This window comes from Prunus persica, chromosome G1 (genome assembly GCF_000346465.2).
Source record: "Prunus persica cultivar Lovell chromosome G1, Prunus_persica_NCBIv2, whole genome shotgun sequence".
Classification (NCBI taxonomy): domain Eukaryota; kingdom Viridiplantae; phylum Streptophyta; class Magnoliopsida; order Rosales; family Rosaceae; genus Prunus; species Prunus persica.
The window spans coordinates 41,476,748-41,502,593 of record NC_034009.1 but is presented as its reverse complement, the minus strand read 5'-3'; the positions used below and the strand labels follow the sequence as shown (position 1 = coordinate 41,502,593).

Sequence of the window (25,846 nt, the reverse complement as noted above, 5' to 3'; positions counted from 1 at the left end):
TGACACAAACAAAGGCTTCATGTGTTGTCGAGTTTAATCTGTATATGGTTAAAGCTTTGTCCAAAAGCCCTTTTCGCAACAGAGCTTTCACTTTGATGATTTCTACGCGAATTTAAGTGGTCGCTCTCCTGAAGTAATTGGTTGTCGGGAGCTTCATTTTGCTGCCATGCACTTGTTTTCTCTCATATCTCCACTTTTTTCCATTATACTTTTTTATTTTCAACACTTTCCCAATCCAAGATTTTTATTATTTTTATTTTTTTGTATTCTCACGGAGGATGAATGTACGTGAGTTTAATTACGTAATACATGTAGATTGCGTATAAAGTTTTAATCAATATGAGAGAAGAGTTTTGAACTTCTTCTTTTTTAGTACAAGCGAAGCAATAGTTTAAACTAGATAGATAGAAAGAGGATTTCTCATACACACACACAACTATGATGTCGTGAAGATTCAAACTTTAAACATCTGGTCTGCAAGTTAAAACTCTTTTTCATTAAGATAGACCCTGTTGGCAAAATAGTTTTGAACTTAATATCTCATCAAATATTACAAAGAAAATATTACTAAACTACAAATTAATTGAGAATTTACTAATGACAGTCCCGATCTCTTGGACCACAAGAGTCCAAGAGATTGTGGTCACTCACCGTTGGATATTAATCCAATGGTTCAAAAAAGTTTTTTAAAAGGAGTGCAAGAGTGAGTGAACCATTGAATTTACATCCAACGGTGAGTGACCACAAATCTCTTGAACCCCTGTAGTCCAAGAGATCAAGACTGTTACTAATGATTATGTATATAGGATTTATCCTAAATCTCTTTGTACCCACTACTCAAATTGGCCTGCCGTTGGGAAGCACATGTTGTTGAGTACATAATCTGACAGAAAATATCTGTTTTGTTTATTGGTGGTACTTTTATCGAAGTTTGAGGAAAAATGTTTTCATTTATCTTGTATATAATACTAGTTAGCTAGACTCCATTGACTGAAGAAAAAGGAACTTGCTAGCTAGACTCCCTCGCACACGGTTTTTTTCTCGGAATTTGAAAAAAGATAAGAAAAAAAAAAGTACACGTTTTTTCTGTTATTGATCTTCTCTTTGTACACGTTTTTGGTATGCTGGTATCATAAAAAGGTACATCATTATTTAAAAATATTGAAATGATAAAAGGTTATGTTATTTTATGTAGAGAATTAGGATTTGAACTGAAGAAATACAGTAATATTTGAATTAGGTAAATTAATTTTTTTGGAAAAAGAAAGGGTTCATTTGATTTAGCTAGTCTCAATATGCAATCTTCTCAACTTCAATAAAAAGAGTTCTTAATCTTAGTTTGAATAAGACATCATTAGTTTCGTGTCGTTTTTTTGCTTAAATTGTCAAATGATGATCAACTTTCTGGAGACTTTTGACAAAAAATAAAGAAAATAAGAAAATAATTATTCAATAAATTAACAAGTACATCTTCACTGTGAATTCACAATGTATACAAATGATAATCATAAGTCTAATGTTCAGTAGAAAAGATGAACTTCCAACAAGTAACAAGAGTACTATTCAAATTAAATGCATGTTTGCATTGTACAACTTTGCGAATGAACATCTAATTTCAGCATCGTTGAAACCCATTTAATATGTGAATATATTTTGTAGAAAAACTAATTGAACCTAATAATGAGTGGAAAGGAAAGAGTTGTATTTGGTGAACATTTAACCTCATCCAATCCGATTACATCAATCAAACCAAAACGATGTCATGAATTTGAATTGAAGTTTAATTCACTAAAAAAAAAGTAGAAAAAAAACTTTTGTTTTCACAAAACCCTGGAGGAATTGTAATTCGCACTTTTATTGTTGCATCATAATGTTTCTCAAATTTTCTTTCCTTAAATTGTGATTGAAAACTATGGATGCAACGAATCTTGTGTTGGCCACACGCATTAATTCAGTAAACTTGGGAAAGAGCCAAGGATTCTCTTATCACTGATTCTTGAGCTATCCCCTCAGCAAAGTGAATCAAGTAAAAATAAATAATTTAATTAAACCAGCAAAGTATCTTTTAGTTAGGCTGCTAGCTAGGAGAGAGCCTATATAATACGTTGAAGTAAAAAATAATAATATTAAAATGAAATGATTAACTAAAAAAGATACTCAAAACCCAATTACTTAATTAAATTAAATTAATTAGGAGGTTGAAAGTTAAGAATGTTAAAACTTAGGGGGCAGCAGAGCAAAAAGTCTTTAAACATATAATTAATCAAGCCTGATTAAGACCTGCAGTGTATAAAACCAAACTGAAGCTTGGGTTGATGATCAGATGAGCCCATCAATTAGTCGATGATTAAACTCTTAATTATTAGCTTACATACTCCAAACTGTCTCTTGCTCTATCTCCTTCTCTCCAATCCCCCTTTAAATCTACCACTTTTTCATCACCCAACTAAGACCCATTAACCCAAGTCGCATGACCCAGTTGCTATTGAGTTCAGCTATGGCTATGGCCATTGATCAAACACTTGGTGGGCATGCGTTCGATCTGGATTTATCTGGGTGCAGCACCACCACCAACAACACCATGTCCTCCGATCACTGGTACGACTGGTCGCCTGTGGTCGACTGGGACGCGCTGCCTCCGACGGACCAGCTCGCCGGCGACGACTTCCACGAGCTCATTGAGTCGATGATGGAGGACCAGGAAGGCACTGAGCTGAACTCGTCGTCGGCGCAGGACGAGGTTCACGAATTAGAAGCGTCTAACGATACCACGTCGTCGGGCGAAATTATGATGCTAACGGAAGAAGACGGAGGCGCTAACGGCGAGGACTCGAAGGGGCTTCGGCTGGTCCATCTGCTGATGGCGGTGGCTGAGGCCCTGACCGGCGCAAACAAGAGCCGAGATCTGGCTCGGGTGATATTGGTTCGGCTCAAGGAGTTAGTCTCTCCAACTGACGGTACTAACATGGAGAGGTTGGCAGCGTATTTTACTGAGGCCCTCCAGGGTTTGCTAGAAGGCGCCGGGGGTGTTCAGGGTAAGCATTTGATTGGGAATGGGACCCACCGAGATCATGGACACCATCCGACGGACGTGATCGCTGCGTTTCAGCTGCTCCAGGATATGTCGCCATATGTTAAGTTTGGGCACTTCACAGCCAATCAGGCGATTCTAGAGGCTGTGGTCCATGATAGGCGGGTCCATGTTCTGGACTATGACATCATGGAGGGGATCCAATGGGCCTCTTTGATGCAGGCCTTGGTATCTAGGAAGGATGGCCCACCAACCCCGCATCTTAGGATCACGGCGTTGTCGAGGGGTGGGAGTGGGAGTGGGAGGAGATCAATCGGGACCATCCAAGAGACGGGCCGCCGTTTGACCGCATTTGCCGCCTCAATTGGTCAACCGTTTTCGTTTCATCAATGTAGGTTGGATTCAGATGAGACATTTCGACCGTCTGCTCTCAAGTTGGTCAAAGGAGAGGCCTTAGTGATCAATTGCATGCTAAACCTCCCACATTTTGGTTACCGGTCTCCGGATTCGATTGCTTCCTTTTTATCCGGAGCCAAGACCCTAAACCCGAGGCTGGTAACTTTGGTAGAAGAAGAGGTCCGGCCCACGGGAGACGGAGGCTTTGTGGCCCGTTTCATGGACTCATTGTACCACTACTCAGCTGTATACGACTCACTCGAGGCCGGCTTCCCAATGCAAAGTCGTGCTCGGGCCTTAGTAGAGAGAGTGTTCTTGGGGCCCCGAATAGCCGGGTCATTGGCCCGAATATATCGTGCCAACGGGGAGGTGGGTTGCTCTTGGTCGGAGTGGTTAGGCGCGGTAGGGTTTAAGCCAATGCCAATAAGCTTTGCCAATCATTGTCAGGCAAAGCTCCTGTTGGGTTTATTTAATGATGGTTATAGGGTGGAGGAGGTGAGCAATCATAGGCTGGTTTTAGGTTGGAAGTCCCGTTGTTTACTATCAGCTTCTATTTGGACGTCACCCTCAGAATCTGATTTTGTCAATTAGCTTCTTCGACTTCTTTATTTGCTCTTCAGCCCCCTTTTTTTTTTTTCTTTTTTTTCTTTTCTCTCTCACTGATCTTTCTTCTTTCCAAATTTAGCTCCCAGTCCCTAGAACCCTCAACTTGGTTTTCAAATTGTAGCAAAGTTTTGAACCAAATGTTGGTCAAAATTGTAACCAAACATAATTTTGGGATTTCGTTTCAAGCCAATGTAGTTGAGCTCTTTTAAGTGTGTCTTACGTTGTTGTGTTTGGGACTTTTTAAAGTTTCAAGAAAAAGAATATGGTTCTCTTGAGAATGATGTGAAGGACATTTGTAAATATAAATAAATGGCAGTTGCCCAATGTACTTGTAAATATAAGGTATGTTTTCAAAGCTTGTTATACATGTAGCTTCGCAAGTTAGATATGCATGTTCAATGTTATTATTAGTTGTTCACGTTAATAAAGAACTAATTTGTTAGTCTCTGAAAGGAAAGTAAATAATCTTTGTCTCTTTAGTTGATTTTCCTTAAAATACTACTAACAAACATTCCCACACACAGATCTTGCAAATAATTAAGCTAGTAAAACATTGCTCTCCATATTCTATCATCCCAATGGGTTAATATTCTATTTCATTCCTGTCAGCTTTGGTCATTTACTATTGACTTCAAATCTCCCCGTGTACTTCCATGTTCACATTAGGGCCAGATAACTTATCCCCTGTGTTTGTGTGTAAGTATATCTGTGTTTTTCTTTTTCTTGAAAAATTCATTTTTGATTTGGCCTTTAGCCCACAAAAAGAGTTTTTCTTTAGCAAACACATAACTAAGAACCAGTGAAACAAATTTATTTATTTATTTTTAAAGTACAAGCGATAGTTTAAATTATAAGGCCAAGTAACCATGGGGGTTCAAATCTGAAACTTCTGATCTACAAGTTAAGACTATTTTCCCATAGACTGAACTGAACCCCATATTGGCCATATTTTAAAAATAAAAATAAAGAAAAGTGAGCAAGTGGGATGAAGCTTCAAATGGCAAAATTTGAAAATAAAACTGAGTTTTGAACCTAGACACACAAGAAAATAAAAGTAAATAAAGATTGATACAACTAACATAGGTGCTGGTGGTTGGCACATACCAATCTCTTCCATGTGTAAGCCATCCCTAATTATGGGACAAATAACGTAGGCAAAGGAAGATTATTCTCCAGAATATGCATTTAAACAAATTTAACTTTTGGATTTTCATGGCACTTGAGTAAGGTACATGACAAAAATAGCTTGAGATGCTCTCTTAGTCTCTCACCATCCAAACGTTATATTTTATATAGGCCGATGTCGTAAGACGTCACCAGAAAATTGTTCACCTGGACAATTGTTCAGAGAGCCTGAGACATTGCAGTGCGCAATCTCCATAGATTAATGGCAAGTAGGGGAAGTTAAATAACATATATTGTTGACGTCAAATTTTCGTCAACTGTAGATGACAACAACCCTAAAGTACAACGTACATATAGCCCTCTGCCCCCATTAACAACTCAAAAGATGTGTGGTGTAACTGACATTTAGGTTTTGCATGCAAATAAGTATCTTGAGAGCATGGTGACAAAGTGCATAGTACCAAAGCAAGGGGGAAATTGGTATACAAATGATGGGTTTTGATGCTGTTTGTTTTGAGGGAATGCATGTGGATTTCACTCCAAAACAAGGCTCCAAGTGTGCTTCCGACTTGGGGGGCTGAGCTCAAACGGAGGTTGAGATGCTAATATATGTTATGGGGCTGAGGTCGATGAAAGTTGAATGACTAACGTACCGATCTAATGCCGATGTCGATCTATAAAAGTGATCTCAGTACTTTTTTGTTTGGATGATTCTTAATACGAAAGATATAATACGTGTAAGGAAAATACAAATGGTCTTATTTTTATATAAATGATAAAAATGAAGCAAATTCTTTTAATCACTAGAGCTACAAATATCTTGCATGAACCTTTTGTCGTATTAACTATTTTAAGTTAGAATATAATACCTTATTGAAATGATGATGTGTAAATGCCTTAAACATTACCTTTTTTTTTTTTTCTTCTTCTTCTTCTTCACATGTTCAAGTGAGGTGGAGGACGAGGATCGACTGTATAATGAGTCATGTGGATGCAATTAAGTATTCTATCATTAATGATATAATCCCCACATCTTAACATTAATGCTATGCAAAACATAATAAAATACATGCGTACACTTGGTTATGTATAAAGAAATAAATTATACACATCCTCTTCAATAATACACAAATTAAGTGATTCTAATTTCTACACACGCACCTATATTACAGGCCATGAGCCCAATGTTTAAAAATGATCTAATCTATCGAGAAAGACAAATTTTATATTCAAAACCCAATATTTATAGATTATTTTAGTAACAAATTGCAAGATTGTTATTCAAATCTAATTAGCTATGACGTTGTTTGGGCTAGATACACATGATGAAACTCGTTTAGGCATTAGAGAAAATATAAAACCCAATGTAGGGACTGTTCATTCATATATTATTGGGCTTTGCCCTCCTTTCAACCAAAAATAAAATAAATACTTAACTCCATCTATTCATTATTAGGGCCTAGCACCGCAAGAAAGATAGAAGAAACCTTTTTATGTGATAATGAAACGAACTTTGCCCCTTTAAAATGCCTAGGGAGAGAGAGATACCATTAACGTCTCACTGCAGAATCGTAGTAGTACCTACTACTTACTATATATGACTAGTTATTATTGCAGGGTCAGTGACGGAGCTAGGATTCTTAGTATTGAGGGGTTAAAATTTTAAAATCACTTACATATAGTTTTTTCATCTTCAACTGGGAAGGGCATCACTAATCTAATTGCAATAATTATATTACTATATCATATATTTTATAATATATTATAAGAGATTAAAAATTAAATAGGGGGCCAAGGCCATGATAGGCCTTGCTATGGCTCCGCCCCTGACAGGGGCCACCTTTTGAGAGTTGCTGCTAAACAAGTTTTCAAGGTCACTCTCTCCGATCGAACGGACGGTTGACGAAGAAATTTTAATCTTTGTTTCGTTTAATACATAAACATGATACTACTAAATCAAAAATTAACATAAATAAAACTAAACGACTAAGATCGAGCTAATTATTCATATGGATTTAGTTTGGGAGGTTATATTTTGTTATAAATACTTTGCTTCACTTGTAAACTGATTAAGAGGAAAATGTCAGAGCTAAGGATTCATCTTCTCTCTAATTTTCTATGTATGTATTTTCATTTTGTTCACTTTGCTTACCATATCTGTCATCGTTTCAGAGCAGGAACTGCTTGCGCCACGTACCTAGGAGTCTAGGACCTATCCATCAACAATTTTGAAACAAGACAAAGTTGCCCAACCAAGTCCAAACAAAACTAGACTTGCCTGTGCTGCCAGTCTCAGTTGTAGGCCGTCGTAGGCCAAATGAGTTCGAGGCCTATGACCTTGTCTTGTAAATGGTTGGTTTTCCTTAATCTCAGGCCCAAAGAAAAAGAAAATGGACGCTTGTCATTTCTTGGCTTTGGGTGGGCAGGTGAGATTTCCTAATCATATGAGATATGCGTCACTAATTTTGTACAAGAAGAAATTTTAAACAAATTTATGTTATTTTAAGATATTGTTTAAAATTGGATTGACATTTTGCTTTTAATTGGGACCACATACTACAACCCTATACTGTTTGCCATAGAAATTGAAGCCTTGTAAACTAATGTTCTTTTAAAATAACCTAAATTAAATTGTAATCAATTTCGACGATCCATGACGTTGTTTTAAAAATATTTTATTCTATGAAAAAAAAATCGAGCCTAGCAGCATCGGCTTGCAACTCCATAGAGCATTAAAATGGCTGATTTATATGAGTGAAATGTAACTAACGGTATATTTGACAGGAAAAACAAGTCATTTGGGATTATAAAAGCATTTTCTATCTAAAGTAGTGTCGAACGGACTCTAAATGAGGTGTGATAGTCTTCATTTTGTTCGTTTTGGTGAAGTCGGACAAAGTACGCTCTTGTATTGTACCCGCTTGTTAGAAGGCCCATAACCACAATGGGTTGGTAGCAAACCTCAAAAATTGAATTATCTATTCACGCATAGCAGCATGATCCATGCGTACCCAATAAAAATTCATAATAGTCGACTAAATTTACGGCATTGGATTTGGGCCAGTGACTATGAAACCATTCCCGGCAAACCCAAAAATCTCTCTCACAAAAATAGTCGTTCACCTCTGACTCTCACCGTCGCTTAGAATAGAAACCCTTTCACTTTTGGAGACTCTGTTTGCCTTCATTGCCATTGTGTCTTTTTGTCATGCAGATTCAATGCACCTGGCCAGCCAATGAAATGCGCTTCGGCTCTTCCTCGTTGATAAATTTGTCCAAGCATTTGTACGCAGACTTTAGATTCGTTAAGACTAAAACAGGAGCCACTCCTCGCCCATCTTTCTCAGCCGCCATGTCCACCGTTTCCACCCAGAACGATGTCGTTTCAGGTCAAAGCGAGTCGATCCAGAAGACCCAGCAGCCTTTACAGGTATGTCATGGACCCAATTTGTGCTTAATTTCATGGCGTACTGTAAATGGTAGTGGTTTGAATGGAATTGGGTTTTGGGGCATTTAGTTATTGGGCAATTTACACATGGCCAAAAGGCTTCATTTTTAGTTTTATTTTTTATTTTTTATAGCTTGGATGAGATGCCTTAGGTATGTAGAAATTCATAGGTTTTCTTATGATCTGCAGTAGGATCTGTCTGGTGAACTTGATTTTTGTTTACAATTTACTCAATGCTTGTAGAATGACTGTCAGGCTGTAGCCACTGTACTGCAATGTCTTACTATTTTTTGTTACATTTTCTTAATTTTCTTAATTTTGAGTGTTTTTAAAAGAAATGTAGAGAAAAATAAGTGATGTGAGGCTGCTTAAGAAACCACCTGAAACTCAATTGTAAGGAATTGACAGCAATCCAAGTATGTTTTGTAACTTAATCCTGCTGAAGCAATGATAATAAATAATAGTAATGTAATTACATGATGCACTTATATTATAATATAAGTTTACCATTGGATAATGGGTTATAACTTATCAGTGATGTATATTCTTAATGTGACAGAGTCGAAGACTCCATTTTTAATCCCAAGTGAATGAAGTGCCTGTTCTGTCAACTGTAAGGTCAAATGTGTTGAGTAAAAACTAAACAGCGTTGGAAATAATAAAAATAAAGCATTAAGTTAAGATGACAATTAGTGGTCACTAATTAGAGTTATAGTGCCGTCATTCTGGGTTTTACAAATACGTTATAATACAGCTGCTTTGATATTAGAGGGTGGAGTTTTATGCCTCCTAATTTGTTAGTATGCAACTTGGTGAGTTTTTATCTTCTTTTGCTTATTCTTATAGGCTATCCCTCTTTTTTTCCATCCCTTTTTCCTGCCTTTTGGACTTCAGTTGTCCTCTATGAAGACTTTAGTCTTGCCTCATACAGTATATTCAGTTGTTGCTTTTTCTATCTATATATCAGTCCATGGCTGCTTCCAAAAGCTTTTGACATGTCTGTAGTGCCAAGTAATTGGCTGGGGATCCTGGGTGACAATGTCATGGGAAAAGTGGTATCCAACTGAGGTGAAAATATAGGCGGTGATCATTGACTTATACCATGTCTGTTTTGATCCGGCATGTTGCATATTCATATATGATTGAGCTACATTTGTATGTACTACATCCTCAAGTTGATCAACAGTTGCAGAGTGTAAGTCTCCCTAATGTTTTGGTCTTTGTTTGTCAGGTGGCAAAGCGCTTAGAAAAATTCAAGACGACAATCTTCACACAAATGAGTAGTCTCGCCATTAAATATGGAGCAATAAACCTTGGGCAAGGCTTCCCCAACTTTGATGGTCCTGAGTTTGTGAAGGAAGCAGCAATTCAGGCCATCATAGATGGGAAGAATCAATATGCTCGTGGATATGGGGTTCCGGACTTAAACTCTGCCATTGCTGAGCGATTCAAGAAAGATACTGGACTTGTTGTGGACCCTGAGAAGGAAATTACAGTTACCTCTGGCTGCACCGAGGCAATTGCGGCAACTATGCTGGGCTTGATAAATCCTGGTGATGAGGTTATACTCTTTGCTCCTTTTTATGATTCTTATGAAGCCACTCTATCCATGGCTGGTGCTAAAGTAAAAGGCATCACCTTACGCCCTCCGGATTTTTCTGTCCCCATTGATGAGCTCAAGTCCGCAATCTCAAAGAATACTCGTGCAATTCTTCTAAATAGTCCTCATAACCCTACTGGAAAAATGTTCACTCGAGAGGAACTCAATGAAATTGCATCTCTCTGCATTGAAAATGATGTGTTGGTGTTCACTGATGAAGTTTACGATAAGTTGGCTTTTGAAATGGATCACATTTCACTGGCCTCTCTTCCTGGGATGTATGAGCGCACGGTAACCATGAATTCCTTGGGGAAAACATTCTCCCTGACCGGATGGAAGATCGGTTGGGCTATAGCTCCCCCACACCTGACATGGGGAGTGCGGCAGGCGCACTCTTATCTCACTTTCGCTACGTCCACTCCAATGCAGTGGGCTGCTGCAACAGCTCTCAGAGCCCCAGACTCCTACTATGTGGAGCTGAAAAGAGATTACCAGGCAAAGAAGGCGATTTTGGTGGAAGGATTGAAGGCTGTAGGTTTCAAAGTGTATCCATCAAGTGGCACCTACTTTGTGGTTGTAGATCACACTCCTTTTGGACTGGAAAATGATGTTGCTTTCTGTGAGTATCTGATCAAGGAAGTTGGGGTGGTGGCAATCCCAACCAGTGTGTTTTACTTAAACCCAGAAGATGGAAAGAATCTAGTAAGATTTACCTTCTGCAAAGATGAAGGAACTCTTAGGGCTGCAGTTGACAGAATGAAGGAGAAGTTGAGAAAATAATTCAAAGGCGCCCGGTTAGAATAAGTGAAAACTCAGATTTGTAATCAAGTATTTGAACTGAAAGCAAGTGTCCTTCTGCCCTGCTATTTGAACTCATGTTTTCTAGACATCTGATTAATAAGATTATTTAGTTGTGTAGCGTTTTACTGGCATATGTGGTTTTTTCGCTGGAAATTTGGTATTTTCTTTTATACAGAGTATAGGGTGTGTACAAGATACCATTTACAACGGGCAAATATACCACAACAAAACTACACTAGCACTAGCACAACGCTGTAATTAACTACCTTACACTAATGGTTGTGAAATCATTTTTTAAAATTGTTTGTTTGAAATCGTCACTTTAAATTCGTTAATTATTTTGAAAAAGGAAAATTGTATACAACCCACGGTAGTAACTCAAGTCCAACACGATTCCAAACAAAAAAAAAAAAAGAAAAAAAAAAAGAGTCCAATAAGATTTCAAAAATTCCAAATATTATTGTGATTCCGTCTCATCCTGATTTTGATAGGATAGAAATTTCGTCCAAAAGAACAACTCCAAGCCCAAGTTTTCGAGTCCATAAAAGAATTTAAAAGAATTAAATACTATTTACTAAGTAATTTCTGAAATTAATTAAAGTATTTAAATACTAATTATTCACTAAAGAAATAATAATTAAAAAATAATTTCTAATTAAAGTAATTAAATAAAGCTAAGATATTACTTAATTATAAATATTAAACTAAACAAACTAACCAAAAGTTTTTTTAAAAGCCCACAAAATAATTTAAAATAATTAATTACTATATATATTGAGTAATTTGTGAAATTAATTAAAATATTTAAATACTAATTGAAATATAATTAGTAATTAAAGTAATTAAATAAAGCTAAGATAAAAATACTAATTTTTAAAATAAATAAAAAATAAATATTCGATGTATAACCGCACGGCTATACTATTAATACTGGAATATATTTAAAGAATCTGGCCGAACTGCTATACTGTTAAAATATTGGAATATATTAAAGCGTATAGCCGTGCGGCTATACTATTACAATATTCGAATACATTTAACGCGTATCGCCGCGCGGCTGTAATATTTAAATATTCGAATATACTTAAAGTATATAGCCGCTCGGCTATACTATTACAATATTCGAATATATTTAAAGAGTATAGCCGGGCGGCTGTACTATTTAAATATTCGAATAAATTTCACGCGTATAGCCGCGCGGCTATACTATTTAAATATTCAAAGCGTATAAAATGGCAGCAAATAACAGCCAAATAAAACTTAATCAACCGCAGCTAACCCGAAAACAGCATCTCATTCCATTCGCTCTTCATTACAACTTTCCTTTCCATTCCATTCTTTTCAAAAATCCCAAAATAATAAAATAATCAGGAACAAATCTCCAATTACAGATTTGACAGCATTGAACATTGCTTCTAAAGCATCTGGATTATTAGACTTTTGGCTCACACGTCGTATAATTGCCAGCGCCCCAACCCTTCTGCCTTCATCTGCATGCCCAGCCTGTGGCAATGCCACTGAAATAATTTCGACCGCATACTTGCTTAAATCAAGGTTGACTGAATTCAAGAGAATCCCAACAGATTCCAGTACAATCCCAGGGTTACGTTTCAGCATTTTAACAGCAGATGGAGGCACAATGTTTTGGAAATCTTCATGTAACTTATGTCTAAAAAGTGGATGAAAAGCTACACTAAGAGTAAGACCCTTAGCTGGCTTTTCCCTTGCATTTAAAATTGCCCTAAGATATATATCCAGAAGCGTTGGCTGTGAAAAGCAAAGGATCAGTTAAAAACTTTGGCACATAAAAATTACATCAAATCAATTTGAAGAAGAAAAAAAACAGAATAAATATCCCCTTTCATACATGATCATGAGACAAATAATCTCTCACCTTGCATTGCTCAAACAAAGAAGATGATTTGCTTGAGGTACTGGAGAACTCCATCAACAACCATACAAACTCAGGACTATCTTTGTATGGGATACGTGCATCTTTAAGTTCCTCTATGTACATTTTGTAAATGTCTGGTGACCGGAAAGGAAACAAGAAATATGAAATGCTATGAGCAAATAAGAATGTAAATTAGAGAAGGTTCAACGGGCTAAACCTGAGAAAATAAGTGACCAAATGTCTTCTTGCAAGCCCTTCGCTCACGGAAAGATCTTTGCATAACAATATGAATTAATGATGCATGCACTGTGGCAACTTTACACAATGCATTCTTTGAGACTGTAGCAAACTTACTCTTACTGAAAAGAAGACATGACCACTGGAGAAGTCTGTAGCAGCCAACATGTGATTGCACCCTTACTTGTCGTTCCATGACCTGAACAAGGGCTGCTGCAAAAAATTTCATTGTAAACCTTTTGTAATGATGCCATCAACAGGTTTCCTTGACCCACGATCATCATAAATGTACAAAAGCAATGCAGGCTCTGTATCCATTTCTGCAGAATTCAAAATGACAAGTAATTTAAGAACATGTGCAAATGATCAGCCCATATCAAAACTGAAAAATATTATGTAATACTCAGTAAGCTCAATCTAAACGTGGTATCGAATTATCTAAGGCCCAGTAGTTTTAAATGTCAAATGCATTAATATTCAAAAAGAAAACGTAACTTTTTGTTTCTCAAAGATATAATTGACATAAAAAGCATTAGTTCCATATAGCATTTCCGGAAAGAAACTATTATTTATAAAAACGAAGAAAATTGATGTCCCAAATTAACAGAGCTGATGAATTTTCTAGAGCAATAAGGAGGGAATTATGCATTACCTGATTTTTTTATATATAAAATAATGAAGAGGAAGGTTTATGGTTAGGGTTCGAGGGTTTAGGCTTATGGTTAGGGGTCGAGTTACGTGAAAAACAAAACCAAAAACAAAAAAATCGTAGGTTTATTTAGGGTAATTATATTTGAAAAAAATAAAAGCATTTTATTCAACTTGTACAGATTCTAGAGGCATTTTGACTCGAAATAGGAGTTAAAACCCTTATGTGCACATCCTAAAGGCAGTTTAAATCCAAATAGGAGTTAAAACATTTATATCCTAGTACTTATTGGACCTGGATTAATTTGCCTCCCAAAAACCCTTATAAATACATAAATCACAACCCACTTTTTTCAAGAAGTTATAAGATTAGTAAAGAAGAAACTTGATCGAGAGAGAAATTCACAAACTCCAACCATGGCGAAGGAACAGCAACCTGAGGTCCTAAAAGTGCTGGACGTAGCCAAAACCCAATTCTACCACTTCACTGCGGTTGTGATCTCCGGCATGGGCTTCTTCACCGATTCTTATGACCTTTTTTGCATCTCACTCGTCACCAAACTCCTCGGGCGCATTTACTACCACGTCGAGGGCTCAGCAAAGCCCGGCAGCCTACCGCCAAACGTGGCAGCCGCAGTCAATGGAGTTGCCCTATGTGGTACCCTAGCCGGCCAGCTCTTCTTCGGGTGGCTCGGGGACAAGCTCGGGCGTAAGGGCGCTTATGGCATAACCCTAATGCTCATGGTGGGTTGTTCCATTGGCTCTGGCCTCTCTTTTGGTAGCTCCCCAACTTCTGTCATAGCCACTCTTTGCTTTTTCCGATTTTGGCTAGGTTTTGGCATTGGTGGCGACTACCCGCTTTCGGCGACAATTATGTCGGAGTATGCCAATAAAAAGACTCGCGGGGCGTTTATAGCGTCGGTTTTTGCAATGCAAGGGTTTGGGATTTTGGCTGGTGGGATGGTGGCTATTGTTGTTTCTTCTATCTTTCGCGCCCTATACCATGCTGACCCCTACTCAGTTGATCCGATTGGATCGACTGTGTCTCAGGCAGATTACGTATGGAGGATTATTCTCATGTTTGGAGCAATTCCTGCCGCATTGACTTTCTATTCACGGATGAAAATGCCGGAGACCCCTCGTTACACTGCCTTGGTAGCCAAGGATCAAACCAAGGCTTGCCAAGACATGGCCAAAGTGTTGAATGTTGAGATCAAAGAGAAACAAGAACTAGCGCAGCCACAAAACAACAGGTCCTCGAAGTTTGCTCTATTTTCCAAAGAGTTTCTTAGGAGACATGGGCTACATTTATTGGGCACGGCCTCCACATGGTTCTTGCTAGACATTGCTTACTATAGCCAAAACCTTTTCCAAAAGGACATCTTCAGCGCTGTGGGATGGTTGCCATCAGCAAGCTCTATGAGTGCCCTAGATGAGCTTTACAAAATTGCTAGGGCACAAACCCTAATAGCCCTATGTGGCACAGTTCCCGGGTACTGGGTCACGGTCTTCCTAATCGATCACATTGGCCGATTTGCAATTCAGCTAATTGGGTTTTTCTTCATGACTGTTTTCATGTTTGTCTTGGCAATTCCATACCATCATTGGACTAGACCTGAAAACAACATTGGATTTATTGTCATATATGGCCTAACATTTTTCTTTGCCAATTTTGGACCCAATAGTACAACATTTGTTATACCGGCAGAGATTTTCCCAGCAAGGTTCCGATCCACGTGCCATGGGATTTCAGCAGCTGCAGGCAAGGCGGGGGCGATAATTGGGGCATTTGGGTTCTTGTATGCATCACAAAATCAAGACAAGGCTAAGACTGATGCAGGGTATCCGCCTGGCATTGGAATGAGGAATTCTCTCATTGTGCTTGGTGTGATCAGCATTTTGGGGTTCTTCTTTACGTTTTTGGTGCCGGAGTCCAAGGGAAAATCGTTGGAGGAGATGTCAAGAGAGAATGAAGATGAAGGTGATCAAGTGCAGCCCAACAGAGTTGAGGTTACTGTTTAGGAATGCAGTGTATTAGGGTTCGATATTTGTTCTTTTTTTCCCCCCTTAGTTTTGCTCTAGTTTCCTTTTGTTCTCAATAATTTGATTGCACAGCTAGAGTAGTATTTTTGAAGTTAGAATTAATGAATGCAAGTCTTTATTTTATTTTTTATATGATGTTAATTGTCCAACAAGTCATGAAATTTTTATTTTCTAACGTCAAGAACCAAAGTTATCGCTAACGAAAGTTACAATTTCGTATCAAACAATCTTGAAGCATCTATTTATTCGGTCAAAAGATATGGTCTATCTCTGAACAACCAATGCCAGATGAACCAGAGTCTAGCGGAAAGTACTATAGCTGATTACTGCTGCTCGCAGACTTCATAATGAAATGTCTGATTTTGTGTGTGTTTATTTATACACACAAATTTGGACCACCACAACCTTTGACCAAAAACAACCTTTGATTGTGTGTAAGTAAAATAAACCTTTTTATATTATTTGAAATTTCCTTACCCATAAATGAAATGAACCTCATAGACAAAACATGTGGCATGATACCTTCCTTCTTGGAACATCTGTCTATATGGTGCAGTACGGCTTATATATAGAGGAAACCCAATCCTACAATAATGGAGTAGCTCGGACCATTCTAGAAAGCTTAAGCTGCTTGTACTAGCCAACTAAGCTTATTATATGTATTCAGAAGATGGAAAGAGTTATAGATTGGTTGCATTTTAGTATAAATGATAATCTAAATTATTATGAATTAATTTATGGAGAGAGAGATTTGAATTTGAGTGTAAGAAGCAGACTCACTCTCTTAGGGCCTATTTGATAACTATTTTAATTTTTAATTTTCATTTTCCAAAAACTGAAAATTGAAAACTTGTTTGGTAACTAATTTTTGTTTTTGTTTTTTTTATAAAAAAAAGTGAAAAGTGAACAAAAGTTGTTTGGTAACTGATTTAAGTTTCCAGTTTTATGTGAAATTTAGAAATGTAATTTTTTGGGTCAAATTGTGAATTTAAGATCATAGAATAAAAGTGCATGTTACAAAGAGTTCGTAGCATTTTGTCGATGAATTTTTTAGAATTAAGATGATTTTCGGTGAATTTTGCATATAGAGTTCTCGAAGCTTGGTCTGGGTATGTGGCCAAACACAAGAATTGAGCGGCCAAGTCTAGGTTGGGAGGTCCCAACTACCGAGTTTTGGTAATTGGTTTGTATTCCATGTGTGGTGATGTGAAATTAATTAATGAAATATGAGCGCAAAAAAAATAATAAAAAAAAACTAAAACTAAAAACTAAAAACACTTTCAAGATGTTTAAAAAAATAAGGGTGATTTTGAAAACTACCAAACATGTTTTCAGTTTTCAAGAAAAGTAAAAATGAAATGGTTATCAAACAACTCCTTAGATTTTTCTTTTTCAAAATCTTTAATCAGATTGCCATTTTAAGATGAGGACCGAACACTTATATATCTTAATCCTCTAGAACATAACCTGATTTTTGTGTTTGTGTCTTTTTCTATGGTCAATAATTAATTACTATCGCTATTTTCTCAAGAAAAGGACCCAAGCGAGTGATATTTTTAATGCACCACAAAATTGATGAAAATATATGGTTATCGTTAATTTTATGTATTTCGGATTTTATAAGATAAAAAGGAAAATGATGTGTCAGGTGATAAACATTATCAGTTAATTATCTGTTGTAATTTTCAATACGAGATTACAAAGCATTTATTAATTTTCTTTGATAGTGTACAAGTGAGTGATAGGTAATATATGGCCGATTAGATGCCCATTTCTTCTTCCTATACACCACAACTAACAAAAAGTAATTTGAAAATAAGTCACAGATAAATACAATAAATACATAATTAATTGTTTCGTGCCAGATTAAATCGTGACCGTACATGTGATTAGCATGACGCCAGTTAAAGTAACATCAATAGTTGATTTGATGGTGATTTTTCGATGAGTTGTGGTGCAGGTAGCCTGCAAATTTTGACAAACAAGATCTGCTTACATAATTATATATACCTATAATTTTCGTAAAAAGTAAACAAATTTCACTATTTTTCTAGTCAACTAAACTACAATTTTCTACCTCGTCACTTGGTAGAAAAAATAACAGGAAAAGGTTGAAAATGTTATTTTTGATTATATAAGGTTAAACCCGATTCATGCGTGTGCAATAATTCTTTTAGGCCCGTGGACGAAAAAAAACTAGGTTTAAACAATTTGTTCTTGTATTTGTCCAGCGCATTGCATTGGTTACGCAAAAGGTTGAAATTCATCGTAAGCATATTGAGTTTCATATACTCTATTGTGAGTGAGAGCCCGACATAGTATGTCAAAATACACATGACAATTTGCAAAAGCGGAAATTATCTCTCTTTTCCAATTGGCTCATTTGGACCCTATTTTTATTTCCTTATTGGATGGTTCATATCCTTATGCCTTATTGTCATTTATGGCTGATTTGCTGGCTGATATATGTATGAGGCACAATGCTCAGCCTCGAATTGGCTGATATGGGGATTGGAACTTCTCTCTGTTAAACCTTTATTTAAGTTTGATTTGTAATATCTTAGTTGTTTTACAGGTTGTAGGTCTTAATTGTAGGTGGTTATTTTCTCTATAAAAGATGCTAAGAAAGAGAGAATGTACGAAATGGAAACAAAGCTTTTCTTTAGTTTTTAAGAAAGAAAGGCTCCGCAATCTATTCATCATTTTATTGGAGTATGTGTTGAGATGAATTCCAGATACGTGTGCACGTATCGGAAAATCACACGTATCAGGTAAATTAAACTGTTTGCATATTCTTGAAAGTTTAAATTCAGATTATTCGTAATTTATGAGTCATCCATTCCTCCATTAATTTAATCATGCAAAATTAATATGAAGAAACTATATATTTTGGGTATAAGGTAGATGCAAATTGGTCTCAATCCTCATAGGTTGGGGGCTTTTTAATTTAAGTAAATAACAAGAAACCTATATGGCAAAACTAGACAGGATTTGGGGGAATTTTACAAGAAGGGCCATTTTACATGCATTGCATTTGCAAGGTTAAATATTTTGGTGCAGTCCATTCCATGGAAAGAACTTAGGTTGTGAGTTGTTGTGACAGATGTCAAATTTAATTTACTTTTCTTTTTTCCTTTTTATGCAAAGTAACTTTAACACTTTAACACTTGAAGCAGTGATAGAACCTAAACCCCATGCATTGCATCTCCAAGAACCAGTAACATCAACAAATTAATAATTCATCAAGCCCTACTCTAACATTTCATGGGACTGCGTCACAGGGGAACATCGCTCAGGTGAATGCTGACGTGGAAGTGGCACGTGCCGGCCTGCACAGTAAAGCGAAAAGGAGCCGAAGCCGAATCTATATCCGACGACCACATCTTCCCCGTCTAGACCGGGACTTTCCCAATCCAATCCAACGGCTACTACCACATCCTCATTCTCCACCGCGTGATGAAAATCCAACGGTGAAGATTAAATGTCACCCCCCCCTCTCTCCCCAATGCAGCATCAATAAAACCAAAAGCCCGAAGCCGGTCCAGTTCTCCAGACAAAATCTCCAGACTCACTCTCTCTCTCTCTCTCTCTTTCCGCTCTGTTTTGAATCTTCAGAGAGTTGGTTGTTTTTCAGTTGGTGCTAACCTGGGCCGGTGGTGGGGCCCAGAGCTTAACTTACGCAGGAGGTGTCTTTTGCGTGTGAGATGGTTCCGGTGGGCTCGCGGCCAGCGACGTTGGTGATAAGAATCTCGCGATACAGGAGGTCGGTTTAGAATAACCTGAGAAAGAAAAAGGAAGACTCGATCATCGGACGGTTGGGGTTGAATCAATCAATCATTCTCTGAAATGGACGGTCAGAAAAGCCAGGCGAAGCTCACGAGGACCCAGTCGTCGCTGCTGCGGTCGTCGCCGACCATCCGATCCTCCATTCATAGCCTCTCTTCGGTGACCGAGGAGGACGTCATCGCCGCCCAGCAGCAACAATACGACGAAGAAGAGCAGAAGCCCAAGAATTACAACCCCGGTTCGACTCAGAAACCCGGTTCGAACCGGATCAGCCACCAGCACCTGGCGATGGCTTTTCTCACTGTCTTCACCCTCTTCAGCTTCTCCGGCTTCTTCTTCTTCTTCTATCTACGAAGAGAAGAGATACCCACTTCCGAAAATCTCCTCCTGGCTCTGGTCTTCGTCGCAGTCACCCTTTTCTTGGCGAACAAGAACAGGGGCCTGATCAACCACAGCGTCTCCGTTCTGAAACACTCATGGGACGAGAATGCGAAGCGGTTCCGGTTCTGCAAGACGAACGGTGGGTCGAAGCCGGTCCAGTGGTTCATTGGGTCCGACCCGAACCCGAACAAGGCCCGAAAGGAGAAGAAGATTATAAGGGAAGGGGTCGAATTTTACAGCAATGGCGATTTCTACGAGGGGGAATTTCACAAGGGCAAATGCAATGGGAGCGGAGTTTACAATTATTTTGTGAATGGGAGGTATGAAGGCGATTGGATCGATGGGAGGTACGATGGGTATGGGATTGAGGGGTGGGCTAGAGGAAGCAGATACAAGGGTCAATATAGACAAGGATCGAGGCATGGGTATGGGGTTTATAGATTCTACACAGGGGACTCTTATGCTGGGGAGTGGTGCAATGGGCAGAGCCATGGCGTTGGAGTGCAGACTTGCTCTGATGGTAGCTGCTATGTTGGTGAATTCAAGTATGGCGCTAAGCATGGCCTTGGTTGCTACCATTTTAGGTAAGTTCTTCAAATCTTGTTTTCGAAATCTTTATTCGGTTGCTTTTGGTTGGATTTGTGGTAACTAAATTTGGGTTACTTTCCTTTTTAGTTATAATACAGTAAAGATTCATTATTTTTCCATTTTCTTGATGAGAATTCTTGGGTAGCTTCAATTGGGTTTTCTTGGGTTGCTTGAGGTTTTGAATTTCGTGATTTTGGTTTGACCTGTATTCTTGTGGGGTTTACTATTTGTGAACTGTTCATGATGAATAAAACAGTGGAATTTGGTTGTTGTGTGGTTGGTTGATTTGCAATTAATACATCTAAGTAAGAATTCTTACAGGTCTCTGTTTTTCCATTATGGCTTCCTTGATGATTTTGTTATTATCATCTCGAGAATTTCATTTTGTTAGCCAATTTATTTCCTTATGTATGCGTTTAATGGTGTGTTTTCGTATTCAATTGTGCACCTCAGTTGTCTGGCATTCAGTTGAATTTGATGCTGAAACTACAAGTTATTTAATACTATGCGTCTTTTCTTGGTTAAATTATTCATGTACTTTGCCGGAGGAACCTGAAAATGATGATAAATTTGATTTTGCTGCAGAAATGGAGATAGATATGCAGGAGAATATTTTGGAGACAAAATCCATGGATTTGGGGTCTATCATTTTGCTAATGGTCATTGTTACGAGGGTTCATGGCATGAAGGCCGGAAGCAGGGCTATGGTGTCTATACTTTTCGAAATGGCGACACAAGATGTGGTATGTGGGATGGTGGCACCCTTAAGCACCCTCTTGTGCCGCTAACGGATGCAGTTGTTCGAGCAGTTAAGGTATTTTATGACTAGTACTTAGCACATTCACCATTACATGACAAAAAAAGGTTTGAATAACTAATTCATTGTTCATTCTTTTGTTGTTATGAAATTGCAGGCTGCTGGGAAAGCTGCAGAGAATGCTGTTAACCTCCGGCGGGTAGATGAACATGTGAACAAGGCAGTCATGGCGGCAAACAGAGCTGCCACTGCTGCCAGAGTTGCTGCTGTCAAAGCTGTTCAAAACCGAATGGATGGAAAATTTTGTGATACAAATGTCTAAAAGACATCTTTTGTTTTGGTAGTGTAAATTTTACTAATTTTAAGTGCTTTCGAAATGTCAACCCGGTGAGCAAAAGCTCATCGGAGGTTGAGAGAGCGAGAGTGAGAGAGTGAGTGAGGGAGCATGTGTTTGAGGCTTCGATCATCACACTGTAACTTGTAAATACACCATGTAAATCAATGGAAGATGAAAATTTCAGAGAATTTTTGGCCTTTTCCCTTTCTATTGTTTGTGTATTTGGAATCAGTAGTGGCTTGTGGGGTTCTTCTTTCTGCATGAAGTTACATTATTGTGCTCTCTAGACTGCAATAATGAGATCAATTGCTTGATCCCCATTTGTCTCTTATTCTGTAACATCATCATCATCATCAACTTATCTGCAACAAACGAGAAAAAAAAAAAAGGCCTTATCTTCAATTTGGGGACCTCATAACCATTGGAATGCAAACTGTACTTGCTCACCCTAATGTATGTATCTCTGTCTGTCTCTGAGCCTCAGGAATGTATCTGTCTTTCAAATTTTGATCCACTGAACATAAATTGGCAGGGAAAATAGAGCTGAAGAACGTATCTATCTGTCCTTCAAAATATTAAATATTAGATATTGTAAATCTAAACAATATTTGACTTTCACTTGTTCTAATTCAAATAGTTAAGAAAATGATAGAGTCATGGGTGGGTGAATGCTAGTCGTTGATACATTGAATGCTCCACGAGCAGCGGTTAAGGTTCTCTCACTGATCCATAACAACTCACTTGTTCACTGATCTAAAGATTATAAGTCTCAGTGAGAGTGTTTGTCTGGTAAGAGATTTCCTCATATGCATATATTCCTTTCTTTTCAATTTATAGATATGTTTGTGCTTGCTCTACCTTTTCCGTACAAAGAAGTTCCCGACCAATTCATAGACAGAAAATGTCAAACAAAGAAGTAACGTGAGAAGATGGGAAAGATCAAGGCACCATAACTTATCACACTATTCCACTATGCCAAGTTGCCAACACCACCACCCCACATGTGGCCAAAAGTGACCCTTACTCAAAACACCTATCTCAACCCTCATCTAAAAACTCTTTTTTCTCTTTTTAAAATACTCGGTTCGTTATTTGTAAATCACAATTTGACATATATTCTTATTTAATTATAATTTATAAGTAATAAATAATCGATTTGTACATGTAAAGAGCCAAGCAGTATTCGGTTTATAATTATAGGGGTCCCAAACAATATGTGACAAATAGATGAGTCCCTATTTGAATTGGCCGGACTATCTTTTTGATCAAGAACATAATTTACTAGAATTCCGATAGGCTCAACACAGATTTGATTAAATTAATGCTAAGTAGCCATGTGCACTCCTCATCCAGTAGGATAATGTTAGGAGATTGCAATATTTTTATACGAAAATAGCACATCATGTGGGGGGTGGTGGGTGGGGCTCTTTGTCCTGGTGTAAAAATCTTTTAACTTTTCATGCTTGCTGGATCCACAATCTCTGTTGCATATCCAATATAAAAATGAACCCAAAAGACCAGAAGAAGAAGAACTTTCTCTGTTTCTTTTTATTTCTTTTTTCAAATTTTAAAATATAGTATGTGAGATTCTTTTTCTCTTTGCTTTGTTTATTTTGGTCACAGGGGGGAGTAATAATACCCCCTCTCCAGATTCAAATGTCTTCTTAGGTTAATTTTCTAACAACTCCCACATGCATTTTTTCACAAAAGAGAGAAAAAAAGGTACTTATTTTCTAATATTTTTAAAGTGGTTGAATTTTTTACAATCTTTGACCAATCCTCTAGGGTTTTGGTTTTTAAAAAAATCCCAATGGATAGAAGCTACATCATCCCTGACCTAACATATATGCTGCTAGCCTGGTTTTCGTTAATGGTGGGGATTTGGGAGAGAGAGAGAGAGCTGCATTAAGATTATGCTTAATTGTTAATTTGTTGTGTTTTTTTATGTCTCTTGGAGTATGTTATGTCTCTCCATTGTTATTTAATAGGCTCCCATCTGGGTGTGTCATAATTTGGTCCACATATAGTTATAAAATTGCAAATTTTCTTCTTTTGGTTTCCTTGGGAGGGCTCAATTTCTGACCCACTGTGGGAAGAGATTGAAATATTATATATGCATCTCTAGGCCTTTGTTTCTTCCTTCATTTTGAACCAATAATCTAGACTTCTATAGTTTCCAGTCAAATTTTCTTTGGATGAATCCCCAAAAAAGTGTTTTATTCAAGACTGAAGTGCCTGTGTAGTTGGTGGGTTCATGCCAATAATCAAATCACAGAAAATTAAAATGTTAAAATTTTGAATGTATCGTGAAACCGTTATCAAGTTGAAAGTTCGAATTTTTAAATCTCAACTGATGTGATAGTGTTTTATTTATTATATATGAACTTATTACGAATCAATTAAATATGTTGTTAGTTAATTAAAATTTGAGAAAAGTTGTGATGGATATTAGATTTAGTATCCTAGATCTTCCTTTTCTGTTTTACTATTTTCTCTAGCTCGCTTGTTGATGTTGAAAGTTTAAATAGTAAAGATGCATGTGGATCTTAACTATTAGCTTTATTATATTCTAACATTTATTCTTTTGTATCTAATAAGACATGGGTCAAGTCTTGTTTTTGTATTCTAACAAAAAGATATGTTCAAATCTACATCTCAAGATCATATATGATCTCAAGTACATTAACTGGGTAAGAATAGGACATAGAAAACCTACAATGCTTATAGAGGAAGGGAAAAAACTATGAGATATTCATAGGGAGAGGGACCCCCTAAGCATGGAGTGGTGTTCATGGCAAAACTTCCTCTACAAATAAAAAAGGTTCAAGCATTTCAGAGATTTTCCCATCAGATTCTGTAAATTTTTTATTTTTTTAACAATGGACAAGATATGAAAGGCATGTCTGGTTCATGCATTGATTATCCATTATCACACTGAGCAATCCTCAATGTCCATGTCCCCCTCAATGTCATGATTTCTTTATAATGTTTGAATAATAATCTTGGTAATAAATTCCTTTCTGATCAATTTGACCTTTCTTTGGGAAATTGCAACTTCGATTTGGTCAATCAGTCATCTCATAGGTAGCTCATCTTTAAGTATCACGAACTTATTCTGCAAACCGTACAATAATACAAAATGTGTGAACCTTTTTATTTTATTTTTTTGTCTTTGGAAACACACAATGTGTTTAAACATCAATAACATGGATGGTAAAGTATGATTTGTGAGATGGCATCATCATCTTGGTCCAAACTCAACAGAACTTGAACAAATGACTTTACACGTACAAACTTCATTTTTCTTTGTTATTTGTTCAAACATTAGAATGGTAAGAGTTCAACTATTTAGGGTAGGTGTAGGCGTGAAGCTATAAGTCACAACTAACTTCAACATCATATCTTACTTGATCCTTTAGTTGGGGAAAAATTTATCTCTTTCATGTTAAACCCTCTTGTTCATATTTTACACATTTCAACGACATGGTGTGTGAGATTAGACATGTAAATATTTCTTCTTAATAAAATAATTGATTTTAACGAAAAAACATACATATCTCGGTGCATATATTCCTCTTCTTATAGCACACATTAATTAAGTGACTACTTAAGTAGTATGTTATGAGAAGAGGAATATATGGTAAGTACCGCTGTCCAAACTTGAGTCTTATTTTTGACCAATTAGTGACGGGTTAGCTGCCCACCTGTTGTAGCAAAACTATTAGATTTTATCTAAATCTTAATGATTAAATTTGAAATACAAAATCCGTAAATATAGAAAAGATTTGTGCACATAACTTTGTCTTGTAATTTTATCTACATGCAAATTGCAATAGCAATTGATTGATTTGAGAAAGTGCCACGTTCAGCGAACCCTCTTTAGGTCTAAACAGAAATTTCCAAAACGATGTATAAGTCATACGGCAAGTGGTATAATTGCAGTGACAAGGAGAAGAAAGAAGAAGAATTATATAAATTATAAATGAATTAATGTCCATATCAGCTTCTCCTTTCTTGTTTGACTCCAAATCAACCACACCATGATGTAACCTACATCTTCTTTTTGGTAAAGGACATTTCTATAATGGAGTGGCCAGCTAGTGCGTTTGGTTCCACAATTAGCTTAGCCTGCTCTCAGAACAATTTCCACACAAAGTAATGTTTCCAA

General features: G+C 37.2%; 4 protein-coding genes across 4 annotated transcripts; all 4 read left to right on the top strand.

The window, feature by feature from the left end:
• Positions 2,204 to 4,469, top strand: LOC18789721 (nodulation-signaling pathway 2 protein). The gene has a single exon (XM_007226685.2). It carries the CDS (start codon positions 2,471 to 2,473, stop codon positions 4,016 to 4,018), a length of 1,548 nt encoding a protein of 515 aa, XP_007226747.2. The 5' UTR covers positions 2,204 to 2,470; the 3' UTR covers positions 4,019 to 4,469.
• On the top strand, positions 8,260 to 11,138 carry LOC18793089 (probable N-succinyldiaminopimelate aminotransferase DapC). The gene is made up of 2 exons (XM_007223216.2): positions 8,260 to 8,588; positions 9,838 to 11,138. Exons 1-2 carry the CDS (start codon positions 8,367 to 8,369, stop codon positions 10,984 to 10,986), a joined length of 1,371 nt encoding a protein of 456 aa, XP_007223278.1. The 5' UTR covers positions 8,260 to 8,366; the 3' UTR covers positions 10,987 to 11,138.
• On the top strand, positions 14,204 to 15,952 carry LOC18788881 (inorganic phosphate transporter 1-4). Its single transcript, XM_007226680.2, has one exon. It carries the CDS (start codon positions 14,204 to 14,206, stop codon positions 15,806 to 15,808), a length of 1,605 nt encoding a protein of 534 aa, XP_007226742.1. The 3' UTR covers positions 15,809 to 15,952.
• On the top strand, positions 19,363 to 21,888 carry LOC18790776 (MORN repeat-containing protein 1). Its single transcript, XM_007222320.2, has 3 exons — positions 19,363 to 20,580; positions 21,170 to 21,398; positions 21,499 to 21,888. The coding sequence occupies exons 1-3, from the start codon at positions 19,676 to 19,678 to the stop codon at positions 21,661 to 21,663; spliced, it is 1,299 nt and encodes a 432-aa protein (XP_007222382.1). The 5' UTR covers positions 19,363 to 19,675; the 3' UTR covers positions 21,664 to 21,888.